This window comes from Notolabrus celidotus, chromosome 19, assembly GCF_009762535.1.
Source record: "Notolabrus celidotus isolate fNotCel1 chromosome 19, fNotCel1.pri, whole genome shotgun sequence".
Classification (NCBI taxonomy): Eukaryota; Metazoa; Chordata; class Actinopteri; order Labriformes; family Labridae; genus Notolabrus; species Notolabrus celidotus.
In genome coordinates this window covers 27,183,660-27,209,812 of record NC_048290.1, presented here as the reverse complement: position 1 = coordinate 27,209,812, position 26,153 = coordinate 27,183,660, and the positions used below count along the sequence as shown (strand labels likewise).

The window sequence follows — 26,153 nt, the reverse complement described above, 5'->3', positions numbered from 1 at the left end:
GCTAGCTCTCCACCTACACCAACAACGTTACAATAGCACCAACACATTTCAACTCTTTTAAAAACCCCGGGTCCACTGGACCCCGAACGCCATGTATGTAATATAAATGTGTTGGTGTTCTAAGATCATTTATGTGTTCTTCACAGAAAATAAGGCCAAAGAATCTGAGGTTGAAGCGATCATTGTTTCACATTTTTCTTCAAGCAAACATCCAAAACAGGTCCCACAGACCCGAACATCACACAAGTATAGCAAACACAAAAGGTCATACAGAAGTCATTTCATGATTGGTTGCGTCAGTTTGCTAAGCAGGACAAATGTAAAAAGTTACACTCGCAGAGGAACAAGACTGTCACAACAGGAACCATCACGGTACAGGTGCAGTGAAACTGCCATATAAGGTCATCCTGTTGTTCAGTTTGTAACTGTATCACAAAGTTTTCCATTACAGAGACAACTCACCACCAAAGGTTAACTGAGAGTGGGTAAACAGAGCTAACACTGTTTTCTTATTGCATAATTTGTACTTCCTCATTGGGAGGATAAAAATTAACAGGTTGACTTTAAATATCACAACATCAGCCTCAGAGTTTACATTCAAGCAGTCGTCTGATCGACATCAAACCAACCATGAAGATGACTTTGTCTGGTTCACTTTTTATGATGCTGGTTTCCAGCTTGATTTTGGCTCAGAGTACCAGTCAGAATCCTGAAACAAAAAGAACTGATGGAACATGCTTCCCTGTGTGTGACCTGGTGAAAGAACTTGGTGCCATGAGAGAAAAACAGGGAGCCATGGAAACCAGGTTGAAGGAGAGTGAAAGCCAGATTGTTGAGCTGAAGAGCAAAGGTAACGTCAATCTTTTCTCTGTTATTTCAGACTACAGTGAAGATCTCATCTAGTCAGAGAAATAAAATCAACAAAGAAGGGGAATATATTTATTTAAAATGTGTGATTTCAGTCGTGTGTGGTTTGATTTTAGAAACACCCAGGGTGGCATTCACCGCTACATCAGGACTAGGAAGAGGTGGTGCAGCCATCGGACCCTACAACTGGGACACAACTCTTGTCTTCAGAAGAGTGATATCAAACATGGGTAACGGCTACAATGTTGGCACAGGTAAGTACAGCAGTACATAAATATTCTATAATCTCTCTCATTGTTCTGCCTTGGAAGGTTTGCATTTCTCTTAAGGAGGGTAAATATACAAACTCAAATGCTTTACAATGTTGCAGTAAATAGAGAAGTCACTGTCAAAGTCATTTCACATTCTAAAAACTGTTGCTAAAAAAAGATTCAAGTGCTTTATTCAAAACAACCTTCTAAACAAGCAGTGTGTGTATCTTTGTCAAAATAAGGCGTGTGCTCCATTACATTGTTTATATTTGTACTGTCATCTATTATTTTCATTCCTTCAGTAGTCATAATAAATGTGCTTTTTTCTCTGTTTAAAAATCTTCCACAGGTGTCTTCACTGCACCTGTAGCAGGCAACTACTACTTCTATATATCCCATCATGCTGGAGGGGAACACAGAGCGAGTCTTACCCTCATCAAGAACAATGAGCTTATAGTGCAGACCTATGACCACGCATCAACCGCAGACACAGCTGATAATGGAAGCAACGCGGCGGTCCTGCAGCTGGTGCGAGGAGACCGGGTGTATGTGCGCTTGGGTGCAAATACACATGTCTGGGGAGGTAGTTTAATTACCACATTCAGTGGTTTTCTGCTCGGAAAAAACTGAGATGCTAAACTTTAAGAGGATTCATTAATTATTTTATTTTATTTTAATGGCTTAGCTCATTTAAAATCAGCTTATGATAGTCAAAAAATCACTGTGTTCAGGTTCTTGCTTTTCATACTGTAACTCTTTTTGATTTTGTTTAAGAGGCTTTGAAGATAGATCTGGACGAACAAACCTCAGTAACCTGAGAGCTTGGTTTGTCCTTTCCAAAAAACTAAAACATATTATTATTAACTTGTGTTTCTTAATAGATAATTATGTTTATTGAAAACATGTGTCTTTCTTTTGGCAAATTCTGGTGTGCTGCTAATTTGTGCTTCTTATCTGTTTAACTCAAAAGTGAGAACACAAATCAGGGGTTGACATTAAGCTAAGCTAGACCATCTACTCTTATAATGTCAAACTTTCAACAAAATAATATACTTCATACTCTCAGATGATTCCCTGATGTGTGCCTTCATACTCTGAATAAACCTTCAAATGTACAACAAATAAACTTTGAATGAATTCCTCCATATTCTTAAGTGTGTTTTTCTTCATGGTTAAATAAATACACCTTTGGTACCTTTGCCAAATAGAATTGCTCCAAACCAGTGTCTTTGTGAATAAAAAAAAACAGAAGAAAAATTAAAAAACATTTGCAACACAAATAAAGTTGAGCCAAAAATAGGGCTGCAACCAATGACTGTTTTGGTTGCTGACCAGTCACCGATTATTGATGTGATTATTCGACTATCAGATCATCAATTTCATAGAAAGATTTTTATTCAGCTATTATTTTTTTATTTAACATTACTATTTTAAACACTAAACAGTGTAAGTGTTTGCTACACTGTTTGAGAGGATGAAGAAAAAGAGATGGAAGGAAGGAGAGAAAAGGTAAAGATTTTAAAATCAGGGACTGAAATGTAAAACTCACAGAGTGGCTCTGACTTTGGACTGTTATTGCCATAGTCAGTTGTGATAGTATGGATAAAAGATGTCTCACTCCTCAGCAATTCTACACTGGAAAATGATAGTATGTCCCTGCACAGCATGAAAATGTGCGATGACATCACTGATGACTCATTTACTGTTACATGTGTTGGCGACTAATTTTGTCATCGATTTTAGTCGCCCACGTTGACTAATCGTTGCACCACACGCCAATAGATCTGTTCTAGAGTTCATGTAATCAACTAACAGTTCTTATAATTTATATCTTCTAACATCTGATAAAATATATTTCACAATATCCAACAACAATTATGAAATCCAACAACAATTATGAAATCCAACAATAATTATATTAAAACATCCAAACGCTAGTATCAGCACTATGCTCAATTTATTTAATATTAACACCATCCATCAGTTAGTGAAGTTTTAACATTTATATCTAACTCTCTTAAAATAATTTGTATGTGTTTAGAAAGGAAGCCTTGTGTTACACATGACATTTACAGCAGGCTGACTTGTGTTAGCTGCAGTCTGGACCACAAGATTAAGATGATGGCAATACAGAAGACTTTGCATGTTTGTGATGTTGTTGCCCATGTACTTAACTTCAACAGTTCTTGCATATTGTGTTCTCTTTGTTGATGTTGATGGTTCTGTTAATGTTGTAAAAGCCAAAGTGCATCCATACATGGGATTTGAAACTGGCTTGTGCATCTATTCATTTCTTTATTTCTCCATTCACTGTCAGCTCAGCAGTGTGTGAGGGAGAACACAAAACAAGAGCTACTACAAACTCCAAAAACAACAATTGGGGAAAAGTTGGCGCCAAACTGCTAATGCTGGTCTGAAGAGACAGAAAGAGGAGTTATCTGCAGCCAACACTTTAGGCCTTTCTCGATACCAAGTACACCGAGTGCGGACTTCTGAACTTCCCAAGCACGGACTTGGGAGAACGACTGGGGAGTTCAAACTCCTGAGGACAGGAGGCCGCAGTACGGTCATTCTACAATTGGAACAGCAGTGTACTCATGATGTCACTTCCTAGACTTGTCTGTCTACCTCCGGTGATTATCTCTGTAATGTTTTATTATTTTTACATTTAAATAAAATATGATGTAAAACAAATCCCTGCCTCCGTATGTATTAATATATATATATATATTTATCCGAATCCTACATATAAAAGCCAGTGGCGGGAAAAAGGTTGTTGTGGATATTAACAGCAAAATAAATGAATGAAAACCTTGAAACTTGACATTTTGAAAGCGTTAAAAAACAAAACAAAAATGGATCAGGTCGTGATTGCCATTGCTGTGGGTATGCTCTATAAAGAAGCTGAAGAGGAGGCTGTCCAGCTGAGAAGGCGAATCCACTTAAGCAGGATGCAGAGGAGATTGACGAGTAGACGTGCTTTATTAGCATTTCTCTCTACCCTTGTCTGTTCGTTTAACCCTTTCGGTTTTTGTCAACCCGTCCACCCATTGGTATTTACACTTGACAGTTTCCTCAGTACATCTAGATAAAAGCTACAACAGTTTTGTATTGTATAGACATATACTGGTTAAACTCAGGTGGTCTTTCATTTATATAGGCTCAGTATGGATAAACACCTCACTAAATAAATGCCTAGAGATTAATATTTATCTCAGGGCTGTTGTATTAGGTCTACAAAATGAAGTGGCGAGTGTAGGTTTGACACTTGATATAGTTTCTTAATATAGTAACTGATTAACTTACATCCCACATACCTGCCCTTTGTTTTATTGGTACTCAGTAGTAAAAGAGAAACTACTAAAGCAATTCAAACAATAAAACAATTAGAATCAGTTAAACAAATAAAACAATGAGTGAATAAAAGAAAACCATGAATAAAAGCAGATTAAAAATAAGGCAGGCCGTTCCACAGTCGTGGAGCCTGCACAGCAAACGCTCGGTCACCCTTAGATTTTAACTTTGTGACGGGAACTTTAAGGAGGTTCCTGCCTGAGGATCTGAGGCTGCACCTGGGCTGGTAGGGTGACAGCAAATCACAGATATATCTAGGGGCCGGGCCGTGAAGTGCTTTAAAAGTGATAAATAAAACCTTAAAATCTATTCTAAAAGCAATGGGCAGCCAGTGTAAAAGCCTGTTACAATAATCTAGTGTAGAAGAAACAAAAGCATGAATAATGGTCTGGGTGTCATTAAAAGTGAGCATAGATCTTATCCGGGCAATATTCCTAAGGTGATAAAAGCAAGACTGGATGGTGTTATTAATATGTCTATCAAAAGATAAGCTGCTGTCAAAGGTCACTCCGAGGTTTCTGACATTTGTTTTCACATTGTGTGACAGAGTTAAGTTTCAGGAAGTTTGCTGACATCCAAAGTTTGATATCTATCAGACAGTCATTGAGGAGTGAGAGGTTTGTGGTGGTGTTCGGTGTGACAGGGAGATAAAGTTGTGTGTCGTCAGCATAAAAGTGGAATTAAATATTGTGTCTTCTTATGATTTGGCCAAGGGGTAGCATATAGAGGGAGAATAAAATTGGTCCTAATATTGACCCTTGAGGGACTCCACAACTTATCTCTGAATAAGGGGAAACATGATCAGACATGGACACAAAAAACTTTCTGTCAGATAAATAGGAATAAAACCAATTAAGAGCTGTCCCCGATATACCAACCCAGTGCTGCAGCCTCTCAAGCATAATTTTATGGTTCACTGTATCAAGTGCTGCACTTAGGTCCAGCAGCACTAGGACAGAGCATACACCAGCATCAGCAATTCTTAAAAGATCATTTGTCACCTTAATAAGCACAGTCTACTGTGTTTCTGTCTGAAACCAGACTGAAATTTTTCAAAAATGTGTTCCAGTGCTTCAAGGAGTTGTAGTGAGACAGTCTATTCGATCACTTTTGCTAAAAATGGCCTGAAGTTGTTGCAGTCAGATGGATCGAGGCCGGGTTTTTTAATGAGTGGCTGTACACATGCAGTTTTCAAATAATGCGGGACACAACCAGAGGATAAGGAACTGTTGGTTATTGTGAGTTACCAAGGGGCTGTCACAGTAAGAAGTTCCACAAAGAACTTAGGAGGGAGTAAATCAACAGGGCTTGAGGATCGTTTAAGTCGTGCAATGGTGGTCAAGAGGTCATTAAAAGAAACAGGTTTAAAACTTGATAAAATGGTACCATTTAGACAGGGAACATCAGCAAAACAATCAGGGGCTTTAATTTCTGATTGTATCTTGCTGATTTTGTCATTAAAAAAGGTTAAAAATGTTAAACATTCTTCACCCGATGATTCAGGCTTATTAAAACGTACCAGATTATCTGGTACGTGTTGCAGCCATAAAATTCTAAGTTAATGATTATTTGCTAAAAACAATAAAGTCTATCAGTTTGAACATTAAATATCTTGTATTTGTAGTGTATTCAATTAAATATAGGTTGAACATGATTTGCAAATCATTGTATTCTGTTTTTATTTATGGTTAACACAACGTCCCAACCTCATTGGAATTGGGGTTGTAATATGTCACCAGCAGGGCTCTGTATTTTTCTTCCAAATGATGAAAAAATGTTGTGCATTAATTATTTTTCTTTGTTTTAAAAAGACTTAAAGAAATACTGCATATTGGAAAATGAAATCTTGAGGAGGACCCTATTGGGGAACCCTATAGTGTATTTGCCAGACTAGTTCCGCCCCTGGTCCCTCCTTCAGTGTGTAGTGTAGCTCTCTGCGGTCCTCAGACACGGCATGCAGCGTGAGGAGGACAGCTCAGCATCTTTCAGGACTGACTCTGCTCCACACACACCTCATTGTGTTACAGTTGGAGGACTATTTGACGGATACTGCATGCACTCGCTCGGACACTGTAACTGCTGTGAATCCACCTCTCTGTGAAAACAAGTAAACCAAGCGTTGGGCGGGTCATGACATATCCGTGCTGAGCCGTATTTCAGGACTTTTTCTGCTCCTGTTTGGGATCAAATTAAGCAGCCTGAAAATAAACAAGGACTATTTTTGTAGCGTCACATGATGGATGAGACTGCAACACCGAACCTGATGACAGAAGAGCAATGGTGAGAAAACAGTTTGTAACTTATTTATTTTTAATCATTATTTCTGTGGCACGACGTTAAACTTTTAGTACAGTAGCCGTGTATTTTAGTGTTTATTAGGGTCCCACAGAAAGAGGAAGACAACTCAAATAACACACTGCTGCGTTTAACAGTCAGATATGATCGTTTGTTTTAACGACATGTGTTCTTTTTTCTCTAACTCTCGAGTTTTGACTCTAATCATATCAATCCGCAGAAATAAGTCCGGTTGATTTCACACACCTGTTTTGTCCTTGTTAATTAGGCTCCTTACCAGTTACGTCATCATGCAAGTAACAATTCAGAAACAAAGATGCACGTGAAACCTTATTCATTGCATAAAGTTCAATATTATCTAAGTAAAAGTAGATCTCGAACACTAGCTTTGGTTATGGAGGTTTGAAAGCTCATGCTGAATTATCACTCATAATAATAATAATAATAATAATAATAATAATAAACCTAATCATAGTAATAATTGATCAGATTTGTATAGCGTGTTTCATGGTACTCAGTCGCTTTACAGAAATATAAAAATAAAGCTAATAAATAAATAAAACAGAACAGAACAAAGACAGAGGTGGGGCAGGAGTTTATGCTTTTTTGAACAGGAAGGTCTTGAGGAGGTTTTTAAATGATTGAAGTGAGTCAGAGTTGTGGATGTGTGGAGGGAGACAGTTCCAGAGAGTTGGGGCAGCTATGGCAAAGGCCCTGGCTGTTTTCGAAACCGCCTACTATACTAGCAGTACATACTGATTTGGCCAAAATTCAGTATGTGAACAAAAATTGCAGTATGCCAAAACTCCCCGGATGTCGTACTGATTCGGGAAAATTTCACAGTATGCATTGGATCAGTCTGCCTTGCGTACTGTTTCCCACAATGCACAGCGCTCGTTCCGCTTTTTCCTTCTCTCTTCTTTTGCTGTGCTGTGAAAATTATTCAATTCCATTTAAACCACTTCCTAACTTTTAAAATCATAAGTTTGATGATAAAGAAGCAGTTTCGCTATTAGCTTGACCGTTGTTTACTTCCGCATTCCGAAACCAGTCCAATCAGCGACAAGTCGTGTCCCTCAAGGGTTCCTACTTCTTCTGGTTTAGTTAATAATGTAGTGTTTTCTGATTTGCTGTAGTGTTTTCTGATTTACAGTTGTGTTTTCTGAATTGCTGTTGTGATTTGCACTTCAGGGCCACCGTACCAATCAGTCAGGTAGAGGTAACAGTGATAGCATAGTGGAAATAAGGGATGCTTTGCAGCCTTTTCATTTTTACTGCAGTAGTCAGGCTAAAATTACAAAGTCAGCCTACTATCACCTTAAGAATATATCAAGGATTAAAGGACTCATGTCTCAGCAGGATGCAGAAAAACTCCTCCATGCATTTATCTTTAGCAGACTAGACTACTGTAACGGGGTCTTTACAGGACTCCCTAAAAAGTCCATCAGACCGCTGCAGCTCATACAGAATGCTGCTGCTCGAGTCCTAACAAGGACCAAAAAAGTAGACCACATCACTCCAGTTCTTAGATCTCTACACTGGCTTCCTGTCTGTCAGAGAGTAGACTTTAAAATCCTGCTGATGGTTTATAAAGACCTGAATGGTTTAGGCCCAAAATACATTGCTGATCTGCTACTACTTTATGAACCACCTTGACCTCTGAGGTCATCAGGTACTGGTCTGCTTTCGGTCCCAAGAGTCAGAAGGAAACATGGTGAAGCAGCATTTAGTCATTATGCACCACATATCTGGAACACACTCCCTGAAAGCTGCAGGTCTGCTCCAACTCTCACATCTTTAAATCAAAGACTAAAGCCCAAGATCCACAGGATGCGTCGCGTTACGTTACGGCTGCGCCGCGCACGTCGCAGCAAATAGGTTCCCATTCAAGTCAATGCTCTAGAGTCCACAGGGCGCGCTGCGGCGCGTCTCAGCTCCGTCTCTGGAGCGTTCCGCCGCGCCGCTCTGCCAGAGATACGCGGGGAGTCTATTTTCGCCGCTCCCCGCGCCCAGCACGCGTCAATCGACACAGAAATGATCGAACTATCCCGGAAGTCAGGCACGAGGATCGTATGCAACATCCGCTCACTTTCAAAATAAACACCATGTGCAAACACAAGCTCGTAAATTTCACCACTTCTTCAACATTACGTCATAACCTGTGGCATCGGGCCAGACGTCAGTCTTAAAAGATATCCGACACCATGGACGAGGAAAAGTTTATTTTGGAAGTTGAGCAACACAAGATCATCTATGACACCACAAACCCTTTCTATAAGGACAACATCAGAAAGGAAAAGGCCTGGACCGAAATTGCAGGAGTATTGGAATTGGACGGTGAGTTTAACAACTCAATTACTAATGAATAAAGCAGACTGTATGTGTGTGTTTTAATGACTCGGAAATTTACGGTGAACTACGTACGTGTATCAACTCAGTACTCATTGATCCTGAAAATCCTTTTGCATTACATGTAATAACTTTGCATTAAACTGGACAGGTATCCTAATTGTTTTTGTATAAATAAAATATGAAAAACTTTACAGAGGCTTTTAGAGTAATATTTAAAATCTTTTTAAGTCCGACTACTGATATTTTTTTAACATTTTTAAATTAAATATTTGTAAACACAGATTGAGAACGCATGTAATTGAAACTATGTATCAGATTGTAACTGTATGCTGTTCAAGGAAGACACAGTCTACAGTGGGGGAAGGGCTCTTTGAGCCTGTACTATTGTTATGCTAATGTGAAGTGCTGCCTTCACAGGTCTCCCTTCACTTTGTGCTTGTAGTTTACAAGCACACCTCAGCATTGTTTGTGACTCTCAAAGACACAAGATAATGTTTGTAAGCCTACCAAGGTCATATTTCTGTGTGTAATAGTAGTTTTCAATGTTATATTATTTTTCTCGTAATTATTTTTCGTAAATTCTTGAGAAATAGAGAGATTTTTCAAACATGGAACCTTTTTTTATTTTTTTTTTTCATAAAAACAAATCAACAACAGATACATTTTTATTTTAAAGTACAAAATCAGAAAGCTTTTTACATCCTTAAATTTACAAGCTATTTCAAGTTAAGAACCCCCTTTTTTTGGGATCTTATACCATTCTGTCCTGCCAGGACACACTGCCCTCAGGAGAGTTGAAGAAAGTGCAGAACTTCTCCCTGATGTTACAGGCCTCTCTAGATGCCCTGTTTCCTCCCATGCTGCGCACTGGTGTCATCTTCTTTCCTGACTGCTCTCCATCATCCAGCATCCTTTGGTTTTCGCTAGGGCAAAGCAGGAAGTTATGCAAAATACATGCAGCCAACACGAGCGTGTCCACATTTTTAGGATGCAGGTTCACTCTGCGATGCAGAATTCTCCACCTCGAGGACAGAATACCGAACGCATTTTCCACTACCATTCTTGCCCTTGAAAGTCTGTAGTTGAAGATTCGTTTATTGTGGCTGAGGTTCTGTCCTGGGTAAGGTCTCATCAAATAGGGTTTGAGAGGGAAAGCTGCATCACCCACCATGACAAAGGGTAGATCACCCAGGTGAGCAGCACCAGGCAGAGGGGCACTGGTTGGCACATCAAGTGTCCTTGTCTCCATTCCTCTTCCTAAATCAGATCCAGCGTAAACCCCTCCATCGCTGGTTCTCCCGAAGTCCCCCACTTGAATGACCCTAAACCTGTAGTTTGCATCCACCAGCGCCAACAGTACAATAGAAAATGTTTTCTTGTAATTGAAGTACTGACTTCCAGACAATGGAGGTGCCTGTATATGCACATGCTTTCCGTCTAACGCCCCCAGGCAATTTGGGAAGTTCCACTTGTTCAGGAAGCCTTCAGCCACCTCTCTCCAAGTATCCGTTGTTGGCCTGGGGAGGAACCTCTGCATCATCATCTTTTCAATGGCTGCAGACACCATGTGCACAGACTTCCGGACTGTTGCATGTCCCAGTCGATAGGCAAAAGCTAGGCTTACCAACGAGTCCCCAGAGGCCAAGTACCTGTAACAGACAAAAAAGAAAAAGAAGTTACATTATGAACCGTTTTATTCATATTTTTCTTTTATTTCTTTCAGTGGAAGTTTGCAAGGCCCGGTGGAAGACTCTTCGGGATGCTTTTGTTAAAAGCAAAAAAAGAGGAAACATGCCGAGTGGATCTGCAGGTGGGAGTCAGAAGGAGTGGAAGTATGCCGAAATAATGTCCTTCCTTTTGCCTCACATCCAGCAAAGAAGGTCTGTATGATATTTCTTAAAGATGTGTTTTAGATATGAAATAACTTTATACTGTAACAATGTCATTATATTTGTCATTATAATATTTTATTTATGTTATATCTTTAAGTCTATGAGATAATCCAATTTAAAGTTTTGACGTTCATTGAGAAATATTTCTGTTGACTTACTGTAAATTAATACATTTTTTTTCTTTTCTCTGTCTTATATAGTTCAAGGAGCAACTTGAAAAATGTTCTTTTTGAATCCGAGGGCAGAGAAAGAAGTGGCACACCTCAGTCCTTGGGAGAATATGAAGAACAATCAAGTGCATCTGGAGCACAACAAACAACTGCTGCTTCTCCATCCCCTTCACCATCTTTGACTTCCACCTCAAGGGACACAGACATGCCCTCAAGATCTCGAAGCCCCAGGGACAGGCCTTCAACATCAGGAGCACAGGCAGCTAAAAAAGACACCCGTCATAGCCACAGGCCTACATCAGTAGACATTGGTGATAGGCTAATTTCAATTTTGGAGGAGCCTGTGCCAAAACCCCACATGCCAGACAATGAGCTTGATGAGTCATATTATTTTGCTCTGAGTCTGGTCCCAATGCTGCACAGGCTTGACAAGGACCGCAGACAGGAGGCGAAGATTGAAATGTTAAGAACATTACACAATCTATACAAAGGACAACAACAAGCCACCACCATCCCCCATACAGCAAGTTGGCAAACTATTCATGCTCCAACACAACAATCGCAACCTCCCCCAACTATCACTGGACACTCAAGTCAAGCCACCAGACCTGTGAGCTTCAGACCAGTTACCCACCCCCCCCAATATGCAAGACCAATTGGGCAATTTACACAGATGCTCGCAAGCTCTGATCCACAATGGGAGGACCGAGGCACTGGGGGAGATTTCTTTGAAGACCTTTAGAGAAACCCCCCCAAAAGGTGGACTTCTGTAAATAATATCAGTGTTTCTTTTTTTTTTTAATACTTTTTTTAATCTAATGTTTATTTTTCTATTTAATTTTTTTCTTTTACTGTTCAGTATTTATTTATTCATGAACATTCGGTTTTCACTGTGTGGATATTACAAGAATTAAAAAGTTTTACACATTTTGTCATTGAATTGTTATCATTTCTGTTATAGTCTTTGACATGATCTGTTTACCTCAAAAAAACAGCCAGTCTCTGTTTGGGTTCTATGGCAGCTCTGTAGGTGGTAGTTTGTGTGGTCAATTCGGGGCCAATGAGGGACAGAAGTACATCCATCTGCTCTGCACTCATCCTGAAGTACTGGTGATGGCGTTGGCTGTCCAGCCTCAACTCAGCCACAAGATGGTGGAAATCCCCTTGTTGACTCCGTCTTTGGTTTAGGGGATGCACCCAAAAACGGTGTCTTCTCCTACCCCTCCTTTCTGCTTTGTCTAGCAGCAGAAGAAGGGCAAGTGTTCTCCTCCTGCTCACACGAACTGTGTGTATAATAGAGATAATACATTATTATTAAGGATACTATAAAAAAGATGGAGGTTTCTCAAAACTTTAACCATATATATACGTTTGAGGTATTGTTAACGTCACAACAACGTATTACATGATAATAAACGCGACACAGATTAGATAGTTGGTTAAAAGAAACTTTAAATTCACTTGAGTACTTACCCATGGCAGAAGCACAGAAATCGCTGATAACCTCCAAAAAAATGAGAAGATCAAACTTTGAAAACGTCTTCTTCTCCTTCTTTAAAATACGTTGTTATAGTCTGTTGCACGGTTTGTTTATACTGTGTTGTTCTCGCGCGTTTTGGAGTTCTCGAGGGATCTTGAGTTTCCTGCTCCGGAGTGCGCGCCGCTCCAAACACGCATCCTATGGACCAGGTCGAAAGCCCCGGGACGGAGCAGAGCCGTGTCGCAGCCGTAACGCGGCGCACACGCATCCTGTGGATTCCCCGAGTAAGACTTTCTTATTTGCCACTGCCTTCCTATCTTAGCTAATTTTACTCACTTTAAATTAAAATTTTAATGTAATTTTTAATATATTCTAATTTTCCTTTTCTTTTCTGTTTTATTATATTTGTAATTTTAATTATGTTCTTTTATGCCTGTCTGAATGTCTCCAAATGTTTTTAACGTTTCAATGTAAAGCAAATTGAGTTGCCCTCGTGTATGAAATGCGCTATACAAATAAAGCTGCCTTGCCTTGCCTTGCCTAAAGCAAATTCATTGTGCCCATATGGAACAGCCAATGACCACTATATCCAGGAGGTTCCAAAAACTTTAAGGTGGATTATTTTGTCTCACATTACTTTGAACAAGTCATATTCATGTGTCAATCAAGCCACCTTAAATGTCAAAACGATAACTGACCGTTGTGTTTGTTTTGAATTGTTTCCTGTTCATCCTCTCTGTCAGAAGTTAATCAGAGTCAAAGTAGGGCAGATCAGAATCATATGTTTAAGCAGCCGACCGACCAACACGCAGATATAAAAATTGCACACCACAGTGTTTTTATAGTGTAGTGTTTTTGCCTGAGATTTCTCTGGGCAGAGTGAGAGCGTTAGACTGACTGTGAAAGCGTGTGTCACACACCAGGGGCATGAGAGTTGGCAACCCTGATTTATTGAGCCAATTTCTGGGGCCAATCCAGTGTGTAGGACTGGTCACAGGAAAGACAACAGGGAGACCTGAGCTAATGTCAACAAGCACTGGAATGTAAGGCAGTAGTCACATCATGTCACAAGCAACACAAATTATTGCATTCAGTGTGAGACATTGAATGAAATGTTTGTTTTCCTTGCTTGATTTGTGAGACATAATTTGCTGTAAGCTGTTTTGGCAGAATCCAAACTGACTTGTAAATCAATTGTGACGGTTGCCCATTGTGTGGGTTTGTGATGTATAGCAGCACTAGAATGTGATTTAGTGATGTGTGTTTTTTTCATACATTTTGAAAATTCTTGCATGTTGGAGGAATGTGTGCTTTTAAACGTGTGTGGCTACATTTAGGGTGCTTTTGTGGATGCATTTACGCGTCATATCACTACGAGTCTAATGAGTGCTGGTGAGCAGAAAAAAGAGTTTGAAGCAGCTTCATTATGTGCACAAAGATCACTAGCAGGATACCAACGCCATCACCCTCACCCACTGGCTGATGTCTTTTCCTGACAGTCCACCTCTGCCTCTGATTAACAGGGGACTGGCAGGAAAACATGCAGGTAAAGTAGCATTCACACATGTGGCTCATTCAGAACATTTCAGATTAGTCCCTGTGTGAATACAGCAGCATACATTAATTTAAACCAAGGAAAGGTAAAAACAATTAAAGCCGCAAGCGGCGATGAACGGGCCCTCGCACACCTGCAGCCGCCGCCTACGTGAGCCACCGCCACATGTAAACCACCGCCTGATATTTGCCACCGCATGATGCGAAAGCAAGATCTGAGAGTATATACTGCCTGTGTCCCTTAGGTGGTGCAAATGTTCCAAGTTTTTGGCAGATTGCCAAGAAAACCTCCAAACTTCAGAGTCTGCTATGCCCATAATTTTAAACTTCATCGCTTGAGACCGGAGGTTGCCGCTTGGTTTGATGCACATCCTGAAAGCCTGCCACGCCCACAATTTTAGTCTAAACAGTATGCCCGTAAACATTTTGAATAATCAATGTGTCCACTACATCATGTGCCTTGTTTGGACTGAATTAGAGAAAATCCCTAGGACAAGATCTCAAAAGTATGGATCCTTATTTGGGCGCCATTTTGAATTTTCAAAGCTAGGTGGCGCTCTTGCTGTTGAGTTTTAGATTTAAGTGTCATGGGCTTTTTTTGTGCGTCCTGATGCCATGGATATGCGTATTCAGTTTCATTCATGTAGCTCAAAATAACCTATTTGGGAAGGCATTTTTGAAAACTCTAGGGGGCGCTAGTGAGCAAATTTTTGAGATTTTTTTTGCAAGACACATAAATTAGTACATTTTTCAGCAGGCCTGATGACTGTGCAAAAATATCCGTGCTTTCATGCATTTTCAGGGCTCCAAAAATGCGTTTGAAGTTGCGCGACAAAGAATAAAAATAATCCTTAGGGTTACAATAGGGCCTTCGCCTGACCTTGTCGGTGCTCGGGCTCTAATAAGAATCCGAATGAAGATGATCTATTTGTGGATGTCAGAACTGAAGTGATGTGTCTGGAGTAGGGATGACCACAATTAATCGATTATCGATTAATTGATTGTTAAGAAATTACTCGAAACACACATTTTTGTTATCAATTTTCCGTCACGTGGAACAAACATCATGTGGTCTCATATTACACTCAGCTATCAGGGAGGTGTTTTAACTTTAAAGCATGTTTCGATGTGAATCAGCTGTTAAAGGTGTTGCGCACAGCGGAGACGCTCAGCTGGCGGCTGCGGCTGTGCGTCAGGTCTCCACGTGTGCTTTTTAAAAGAGGATCAATACAAAACTGCTGCCAACAACGACACGGACACAAAGGTTGACAGCTTTAAACAGGATATTTCCCACCTTTGGATACAAAGGCAACAGACAGGTGGGAAATTCTGGCACGCTACGTTTACAGACCAGCAACATCAGAGCCGTCTGGGCTTTTCTCCAGCGGGACTGATTATGACCCGGTTGCGGTCCCGGCTGACACCTGACCGAATACACATGTTTATTTTTCTCAATAAGAACGAGTAGACAGAAAACTGGACACTGTGAGTCTGAAGTACTTTTCTGTTAGTATTATGAGCCTTCACATTATAAGACCATGTCCGCTGAGAATATTTTAATGAGCCTGATCGTTGATATTCTGCGTGTCAAACATGTACCCGTATTCAATCCCGTCAGTGATATGTATTTTGTTGCTGTAGAAAATATAATTTAGGGGGAAAACAACGTATTTGGCATTGTTTTTGACGTAAGAATAATAATGTTTTTTTTTATCAATTAATCGATAATTGATCGTTAACATTTCCAAAAATCGATCACGGAAAATACTTAAAATGTACATCCCTAGTCTGGAGCCTATCCCAGCTGATCTGGGGTGGAAGGCAGGGTATACCTTGGACAGGTTGCCAACCTATCACAGGGCAAACACAAAAAGACAGACAACCATTCACACACACACACACACACACACACACACACACACACACACACACACACACACACACACACACACACACACACACACAATTTAGAGTGACCAATTAACCTGGAGAGCTTTTTTTTTTTACCGTTGAAGGAATCCAGAGTACCCTCAGAGAACCAACTAAGCACAGGGAGAACATGCAAATTCCACACAGAAATGGTGAAACTTTAAAAACATACAGTGACCACTTCTTCTTTCTGCCTTTACGTACTTGCAGCATGTTTGCTGTTCATATGGTTGTTTTGCCTTTTTGATGCACACATTTTCATTTGCAGTGTGTTTCTTCTTTCGTATTTGCTTTGGGCTTTTGCATGTATTTGGAGTTGTGTCATTTCTGCATTTGCAGCAGGTTTCTCCTATTGAACGTCATTAGGACTGTCGCAGATCCTCACATCCTTGGCTACAACAGTGATTTTATGAAGGCTCATATGTAGCCATCCTGTTTCTATTTCCCTTACGGGCAATACACTTTGCTGCTCTCAGCATGCCCAGGGCCAGATCTGAGCCCAGAGCCTCAGTGATGGAGGATGAATGAGATCTGAAAGAGAGGAACTGAAATGTTTCCAAAGCAAAAGGATTTAAACCCAGACATGAAATCCCCTTTGCTTCTCTGTGGGCAGAAAGCTGAGTGAGTGAACCTTGTGTGGGCTCTTGGTACCAGTATGGGTCTCTCGAATGAATTTCCAAGCAGACATTTGGACCTCTTGGGGCCAGTGTGAGTCTATTCAACATGAATACAGTGACTATACAGGCCACTTTATTCATTTCCAGCTGTGTGCATGGAAGGACACACCACTTTAATTTGAGTTAACCCATGAGGTAGACAGCTGACAGGGTTCAGTCATGTCTTCACACTCGCAGCCTGCTGTGTGATTTAGAGGAATAGAATATATCTTTATTGTCATCGTACGTTGTACAACAAAATTGAAGTAATTTATATCAGCACGTACGTTTCCTTCACTACACATCCAGCGTGGGTTCACTTTGTTCCCAGGAGATTGACGACTTCTGTGAAATTTTGCTTTAAGTTTCTATCAATTAACTTTTGAAAATGAATAGCCCTTTAGTTCAAGCAAAGAGTCAGGAACGTACTTGTTTTAACTGGATTATAATGATGAAACTGACTGAGATACTACCTCTGAGTAGTGCTGGGTGATGATTGGATAACAATAATTATCACCATATAATTTTTCTCAATATAAACATAACAAATGTTTGATAAAAAATAGATATAAATAAACCTGTAATTACACCTCTCATCCACTGGAAAGGGGGGCGCTAATGAACCTTAAACACTGGTTGCCATCCAACATTAGATAGAAGCAGAAGAATGCATTGAACAGCCAATCATGTAGCAGGGCAAGAGGTAGGTGGGGCTTAAAGACGTTTGGAGCGGAATGTATGCACAGCTGAAAGGAGCGACAGCAACACAGAAGAAAACTCAAAACCTAGCAGCTCACAGCAGAGTCGTTAGTCTGACACTGAGTCGACTCTGTGTTAACTATTAACTTAAAGGTGGAGTAGGACATGTTATTTTGATACATTTTTCTCAATCACGAGCAAAAAGCGATGTATACATCGATAGGGAGTAATACACAAAGTGATCTAACACTGAGATGAGAAATCTCAGTTGTCTGTGTCAGCAGCTAGACTGCAATAAGTTCGTCCAATCATTCATTCGCCACCGAGCGCAATGATTGGCTGACCGGCCGGATGACCTGTGACCTGCCGAAAGACACACCTCCTGTTTACAGGAGTGCGCGTGACCTGACTGCGATCGTCATCAACAGGCTGTTCACTAACGCAAGAACATCTGATAAACATGTCAGAGAGAGAGTAACCAACGATTTAGCTCAATTTCTGCCCTCAAGTTCTGTCGCTCCACAGAGCAAGAAGAGGGAGACTTAGATGGAAAAGGAGACGACTTAAAAACACTGGATGAAGATACAAACACGAGTCAATATTCGGGATGCATTTCTGCGACGGCTGAAGGATTTGAAGGGTCTCTAAAGCGACGCCATGGTTGCTGATTTTCTACTGGACAGGTAATCATGTCATTTCATTTGTCTTTGTGTTCATGGTTTAGTTCATCTATGAGACAGCTAGCGATAACTTCGGCTAATGCTAGCGGCCAGCTAACGGCTTGTAGCTCTGTTTATAGAGACCTGTACACAGTCTGTTAGCTTGTAGCTCTGTTTATAGAGACCAGTATACTGTCTGTGAGCTGCTAGCTCTGTTTATAGAGACCTGTACACAGTCTGTTAGCTTGTAGCTCTTTATAGAGACTTGTATACAGTCTGTTAGCTTGTAGCTCTGTTTATAGAGACCTGTACACAGTCTGTTAGCTTGTAGCTCTTTATAGAGACCTGTATACAGTCTGTTAGCTTGTAGCTCTGTTTATAGAGACCTGTACACAGTCTGTTTGCTTGTAGCTCTGTTTATAGAGACCAGTATACTGTCTGTGAGCTGCTAGCTCTTTATAGAGACCTGTATACAGTCTGTTAGCTGGTAGCTCTTCGGTTGCTCTTTATCAGCATGAATGGGGTGTTGTACTAAGTCTAAATGCCGTCTTGTCTGTGTTTTTATAGCTACGAGAAGGAAACATCGACGTCCACACCGTTAAAACACGGGACGCAGAGGCCTCCACCCCAGCTGTTTCATGTGTTCAGAGTCCCCCTCTGACCGGTGAGTTTCAGGCCCGATAAGAACTCCATGAACATGAACGTTGCTTTGACCACTGCTTGCGTGGAGGTATAAATACTGCTCTCTTTTTTATTATGAGCTATTTTTGATTTAGGTACGCAGAAGGGTTTTTTTTAATGTCCGCACAAAATAAAATCCAAACCATTCTCTTTCACTTCACGTGATCTGCATGCTAAATCGCAATCTGAGACCACACCATACAGACTAAAGAGATGAGAGACAAAAAGTTTGGCTGATAAAAAATCCTGTGAATGTTAGCTGCTTCTCTAAAAGCTTGGTTTGGTGAAGGAAAGCATGAATAAAAGTGTTCAACGAGGAATCAAATACACAGAATAATTGTATTAATAATCTGTGGGCACAGTCTTCCTCTCCAAAGAGGGAGAGAGCACATTTTGACATCACTTACTCTGAAAATATTAGATAATATTCAAGATATCAATAAGAAATACAGTATATGTACCATATGTGCACAATACACACTGCAGTAGGCACTAAGCACACGCTAGTGATAGTGGTGTCAACTCCTTGCATGGCTAGAAGAAATAACTGTTTACATCCGGGGCTGAAGGAAGGGTTATTATGATGGAAATCAAATGCACAGTGCTGTAAGATAATGAGAACCTTTGACTAAACTTCTGATTCTTTCTTCTATGTCAGGTATTGCACAATATTTAACAAGAAGTCAAAAAAGTGGAGCCTGTACACAATGAAGGTGGATAGGGACTACAAGTACATCACAGACCTCCAGAGCACAATCCTGCACAGAAAGCTGACAGCAACTGGGGGGATGCCAAAGAAGAGAACAAGGAGGCCAGATGATCCACGCCAACATGTTTACCTTCAACAGCCATTATTTTTATTTCTGTAATAAATACATTTTCTAATAAAAGTAAATGTAAAACAACTCTTTGATATTGCAATTATTTGTGTATAATGTTGTATGTTACTTGATATGGATTTAAATTATTTTGTGATTTGAAGAGAGAAGGCCAGTGTAAATTTAAAGATTTATTTAACAAATGTACACACAGCACACTCAAGTATTTTTTTACATGAAGATAAAATATATACAAAGGAACTAAAGGGTCACCATAAAAGTATTGTATGTAATCATGTCATAGTTTAATTCACTTCCAACTGAAACCTTTATACTGTCCTTGTGGAAGGTTCACGGATTTTCCAGATACAGCAACAAGGTATTACTCCTCTATGACCTGCACCAAGTGCTCCATGCTGCCAGACAACAACCTGTCAGTGCAGCATGGCGGAACTTTCTGTTGCTGTCCCCAGGATCTGGAGCTCGTCCCCGGTCGTTGCTCTCCCTCTCGCTCGTATGGCTCTGCCTTGCACTCGACCCCGGTCTCGTCCTCTCCGACCTGAGGTGCTTGGCTCAGGATCGTAATCAGCAGTCATCATGAGAGCTCTAACAAGCACAAAAACAGTCAATATGTTGTAGTTCCAACACGAAAATGAAGACTGTCAACAATGGTGAACGCTAATCAATATATAGGCACTGTAGCCGTCTAGTAACTAAACATCATGACATGCTAAATCAAAATAAACATGGCTAGCCGGAGTTATTAGCCCGGCAGCAACAACTTACTCTAGCTGTATTTCAGATGATAAAAAACAAACACACATAAAGCTAACATGCAGGCTATGCTGTGCATTCTAACTAATTACATAATTTTTTAATGTGGTAATATAAGCGGTTTACTTACATGGGAGATAGACGTGTTTTTCCTCCGATGAAAATAAAGTCAATTGCTCGCCGCTCCACAGCTAGCTATCGTGACGTCATCCTCCAGCTGGAGTCTGCCACAGCGCGTTCATGTGTTTGGAGGCGTGTCCCTCCCCTCTCCCTACAGGCTGCTCTGAATGGAGGGGGAGGGCTCTGTTCGGCTGTGTGCTTTCAAAATCAAGCTAACTGCTGCGTCTTTCTCAGGATGTCCTACTCCACCTTTAATACACTTCATTAGATATACTTTCAGGATGTGGGGAAAGAAAGAGCACAGAGAATACTTCTGCTGTTCATTTCTTACAAGTTTAATGTCCACCGTGACTGTAGGACAACGGAACACTGAATAACCGTGATGCATTCACTGCACTGTGGGAAACAACATCACTCTGCCTGTAACCCATAGACTGTATAAAATATGGACGTTGTATCCGTGACGTCACCCATCTGTTCCTGCGGAACTCAACCAGGTAGAGTGTGACATAGTTTGAGCCTCCTAGCCAACCAGTGTTTCCCCTACCATTATACAACAGCAGCACTGCCCTTTCTTGGAAGTTCAGTTAATTTTCTTTTCTATATAGCACCAAATCACAGCAGAAGTAATTCAGGGTTACCTCTCTTATAGATCAGGTCTTAAACTTGTTCTTTTATTAAACAGACTAAATATCCTTCTGTTATTGATCTTATTTACATGACAGGATGTCATTATGCTCATCTGCTCCCTTTATCAAGCATGGCAGAGTTTCGCCCCGATGCGCACACAGACACACAAACACGTGCGCTCACATACACACATCACAGCACAATGATACGATAAATGTTCATTAAGAACTCGTTCTTCCAAGACGAAAACGAGACTATGACGAGCTTAAGTGCATCACTGATAATACAAACTCAGATGAAAACTTTAGTGGCGGACCGTCGGACATTAAGAGTTCATATTTTCCCCGCTGTGCGTCTATTCTTAAGAAATTAAAGCTCTGCATTCCTGTAACAGGCTGAGTTATTATCTGAGGGGTGCAGTGTTAGCTTGGTCTCTACCTGCAGCCGGTGTGCTGTGTGAACCAGTCTCATCTTCATTGAGGATTTTTACCCCCGATATGCATTAGTGACAGAGACACAACCGGGACGTGTCTAATATTTGACTTTTCACGTTTTTGCCGCCATTACCGTAAAAAGCTCCAGAGCTTGATTTAATCCAGTTTGGTGATACATCAGACACATTTAGTAAGTTTGATCAACTCCTTGGCATGAAAGAGTGCCGTGAGCCGACTGTCTGTCCAGTGCAGGTGCATTCAGGAACCGTCGTAAAAGTGCAATGCTGACCTGTATTTTGCGCTCATGGCATTTTAATTTGAATCAAGAGAATCAGATATAGTGGTCACACGAAGAATGTTTTCCTTTGACTTTTTTGCAGGCTAGATTATTTAACTTAAGATATTACAAAAGCAAAACTGTTAAAAGCGCGAAATGTTTACGATTTTGATACTTGGTAAAACCGATAACCAAAACGATATCTGATTGACAACATAATAGATTGTAGCAAAGTCTGTCTGCCCCCCCATCAAGACTGTAAACCTAGGGGAAACACTGCCGACAGCTATGTGTTCCTGCCTGGGAGTCACGTCAGTCACGTCCTTATTTGGGCAAAAACTCATAATCTTAATATCTTCTGAACCGTCACGTTAGAAAAAAATTCCCCCCCCCGTACAGTGTGTGCCGATAGAGAGATTAACTTTGTAGGGCCAAGCCGTTTTTTGAACCAGGCTGTAAACATGTTTATTAATGCTGCAAAGATCGTCTTTTTCCCATTCATATCTATGTGGTTTCCGGTGTTTCTGCAGCCAGCCTCAAGTGGATTCTCGATGTATTGCAGTTTATAACACTTCTGCATGGGCTTCATTGTTTGAGACCGGAGGTTTCCGCTTGCTGTAACCCTTAGTAATCTTAACTCAAAACAATACTCTACTAAACTAATACTCAGTTTACAATTTGATATATCTTTGTTTTAAATTTAAATCAAATTATGCAAATTATTTAAACCTGAGAAAAATAAGAATCTACAAACTAAAACTTCACAAAAATCTCATCTTACATTAAAGACCTGCTTCCTGTTAGCACCGTCAGAAATGATGGATTCAAGAAGTTTATCAGAAAACTAAATCCAGATACAAACTAATAAACTGTCTGGTTTCTTCAACTCTCACTCAGGACCAAAAATCTGCATTTAAATTAAAATGAAATAATGATTTGATATTTATTGTGATAATTGTCGATATCGACTGATATGAAATATTTGATCGCGCTAACATAATTTCCCATATCGCCCAGCCCTATCTACGCCTGACTCATCCGCCCTGACATCTCAGGCAGGTTATTCTGTGGTATGAGCTGGCTCAGGACTGCAGAATGTGGCAGGCTCACAAGTTGTTTTCAAACATGTCAGATTTGATCCGGGTCATGTACTGTGAATTGTTACATACACACCATGAGGAAATATGAGAGCAACATTGACAAAAGTTCATCAGAAACAAGAGGAGAAAAAACACGAACCATAAGGCTCACTGAGGCAGACAACAGGAAATCTTTAGACCTTGCACTTTTGATCGTTAAAACAAGGCCCAGGGCTGTAGGGAGTTTCACATTTCTGACATGTTTCTCGATCAGTCAAATGTCCTCATAAAATAACAATGAGCAGCGTGTACAAGGGGGATCAGACACTGGCTGCAGAGATCTCAAGGGGCTAAACAATAATCATCTATTCCGACATTTCCATAAACACTAAAACACACTTTACATTTAGCAAGCACACTAACCTGTGCATGTTTCCACACAAGCATAAAGAGGCTGTAGATGCACATACAATTTCATTGACAGCAGACCCCCCTCACACAGAGCTTTGAAGCATCTCATCTCTGACTGAATGAGCAGTGAAAAGTCCTGTGTGGCTCAGAAACAAGTTCACAGTGATGCTGAGTCGAGGAAAGAGCCCTGAAGAGACAAACAGCGTCCTTATGGAGATTAGAGGCCAGAGTTGTGTACCTGCTGACAGACTGTCATAGATGGGTGCTTCAACTTGTTTTGTAAAGTACCTGAAATAATGTTTTATGATGCCTTTGTGCATCTCTTTCTGTCTCAAATTTGTTCTTCCTTAAAACAAATAACTTGTTCTATTGATTGTTTAATTTAGTTCATAGGCAGAAGGTTAACCAAACATTTTCTATAATGAATAACTCATCTACAGTTGTGCTCATAAGTTTACATACCATTTTTCAGAGAATATGAAAGATAAGAGAAAAACTTTTTTTTCATTCATGGTTAGTGGTTGGCTGAAGCAAATTATTACCAAACAACTGTGTTTACTCTTTTTTAGGGGTGAGCCCGACTAAGGATTTGCTTAGTTGAATCTGATTCATCAGATTTTGCCCATCGTCGACGAATAGTCGAATGTTTGTTGTTTTTCCTTATATGACGCATAACCCTTTACAATTAAGAGACTCGTAGCTTAAAGTAAAAGGGACAACAGAATATTATAAGTATAAAACTTAGATTTTTTAAATCTATATTTCACGCAGAAACAACAAGGTGATGAAGAGAAAACTCAAATAAAGCCACCATCCGTTAAACATCTAACAACGTGCCGTTATACTGTAAGGAATCAGGAGATATTTAAACAGTGTTCACACACTTTGTATAATGTTCAAAATCAAACCTGAACCAGCTAAAGGGTTTCTAAATCTCTTAACAGAACCTTTTAAAACAGTCTTTCATCGCGTCTTTGTCCGCTTAAGTCTTTTCAAACTGTACGTGAGGAAAACCATCGTGTGTACGGGCAGAAGTGCGCTCCTTGCTCTGTTGACTGTAAATCCTGTCTTTGAGAATATCCTCTCTGATGGTGTGGAGGTGGATGGGATGCTGTGGATTGTTTTTAGGCTTCGGACAGCTTTGGGTATTCCTCCTCGTTCTTTTGGCCCTGTACAGTTTTTGTGTGGTCCGGTAATCCTTGATCTCACAGCCCTCTTCATGAAGCTGCTCCTCATCTTCATCACTAGTTTTTAGGATCAACTGAAGTTTTATTTCCTGACATTTTGAGCTACCATGAACGTAGAAAGATTTGAAGGCCAGCTGAGGTACATCTGCTCCACAGGTCCCGCTAAATGGGAGAGTCCACCTTTAATTACCAGGGGAGATTTAATTACCACTTTAAGGAGATTTAACACTTCAAGATCTGTTCTCAGAATTACATTAAATAAGTCTATATTTATATCAAAATAGGATATATGAGACACTATTTTTAAGGGAAACAGGAATATAATGTAAAATTAGACATTGAGCACCCCCATGGTTTGAATGGAATGATCCACGTTTCATATGCAAATATTCGACTAAGGCTCGTTAGAACGAATAGTCGAATATTCGACTATTTGGGGTCACCCCTAGTCTTTTTATATCATAATGACAACAGAAACTACCCAAGAAATCATAAATTCTGCCAGGGTATGTAAACTTATGAGCACAACTGTATATTGTTATCATTTTGAAGCCAAAATTCAGAAATACTCAAAGCCATAGCTTCACAGAGGTGAAATTATCTTATATAGTGAGACTGACAGCACTGCTATTGTAGCGGTCACACATTTTGAAATTGAGACGATTGACCATTGATAATATTGAAATTTGATAAGTCCTCTGCACTTTATCATGTCGTATTAGATGATTATTAGATTAGAGAACTTAATCTATCCCCTGTTGGGGGAAATTCATATGCCACAAGGGTCTGTTCACAGAATCAACAAACAATAAACAATAAACAATACAGTCATAAAATACAACAAATAAATAAACAAATGACACAGTCACACCATTTGAGGCATAGTTAACAGCTATGGGTCAGATCCATGGCTACAAGTGTTCATTAAAAAATCTGACTGCTGCAGGAACAAAAGGACCTTCTAAAGGCCAAATTCCATCAGATCCGTGTCCGGTCCGTCTCTGATCCGTCACGGCACCGGATCTGATAGGTTTCTATTCTAGTCAATGTGTTAACTTCCACTGGATCCGCTCCATTGCATTCCGGCTGCGTCTCTGATCCGGCAGATAGGAACGCAACAGATCAGATACGCAGGACTTCTATTTTTGCTGGATGCCGGAGCACGACGCTTCAATTCAACACAGAGCAGATGAAGCGGGACAGGGAGTCAGGCACCAAAACAAAATGAAAACATCCGGTTAATTTTCAGAATAAAACACACGGTGTTGTCACCAGATCGTCAAAAGGTCATTTTGAGCGGAGGCAGGCCTGGAGTCAACAGGTCAGAGGTTTTCAGAGGACCAGAAAGACAACATGGACGAGGAGAGGAGGAGGAGAATCCTTGATTCAGTGATTGCCACTGGAAATCCTCGGTCACGTGTCTGTCCGGCGGTCCTGCTCCGTGCTGCGTTCCAAAAACGCAACCAGTGGGTGTTGACGGACGAGAGAGCATGGAGCCGGACCGCAGTGGATCAGAGACGGACAGGACACAGATCTGGTGGAAGTCCCGTGTAAGACGTTCTGTGGAGCACTGCGGCATCACCA

The 26,153-nt window shown here is 40.4% G+C and overlaps 2 protein-coding genes across 3 annotated transcripts; both read left to right on the top strand.

Annotated features, from left to right (window-relative positions):
• Nucleotides 1-605: 605 nt before the first annotated feature.
• On the top strand, nt 606-2,265 carry LOC117831557 (complement C1q tumor necrosis factor-related protein 3-like). Its single transcript, XM_034710296.1, has 3 exons — nt 606-850; nt 984-1,121; nt 1,468-2,265. Exons 1-3 carry the CDS (start codon nt 631-633, stop codon nt 1,746-1,748), a joined length of 639 nt encoding a protein of 212 aa, XP_034566187.1. The 5' UTR covers nt 606-630; the 3' UTR covers nt 1,749-2,265.
• A 6,697-nt stretch (nt 2,266-8,962) lies between these two features.
• On the top strand, nt 8,963-12,026 carry LOC117831288 (transcription factor Adf-1-like). Of its 2 annotated transcripts, XM_034709915.1 has the most exons (3): nt 8,963-9,104; nt 10,843-10,999; nt 11,212-12,026. In XM_034709915.1, exons 1-3 carry the CDS (start codon nt 8,972-8,974, stop codon nt 11,921-11,923), a joined length of 1,002 nt encoding a protein of 333 aa, XP_034565806.1. In that variant the 5' UTR covers nt 8,963-8,971; the 3' UTR covers nt 11,924-12,026. The 2 variants fall into 2 exon arrangements, with proteins under 2 accessions (XP_034565806.1, XP_034565805.1); XM_034709914.1 differs by lacking the exon at nt 8,963-9,104 and having other exon boundaries at nt 9,686-10,999.
• Nucleotides 12,027-26,153: the final 14,127 nt, after the last annotated feature.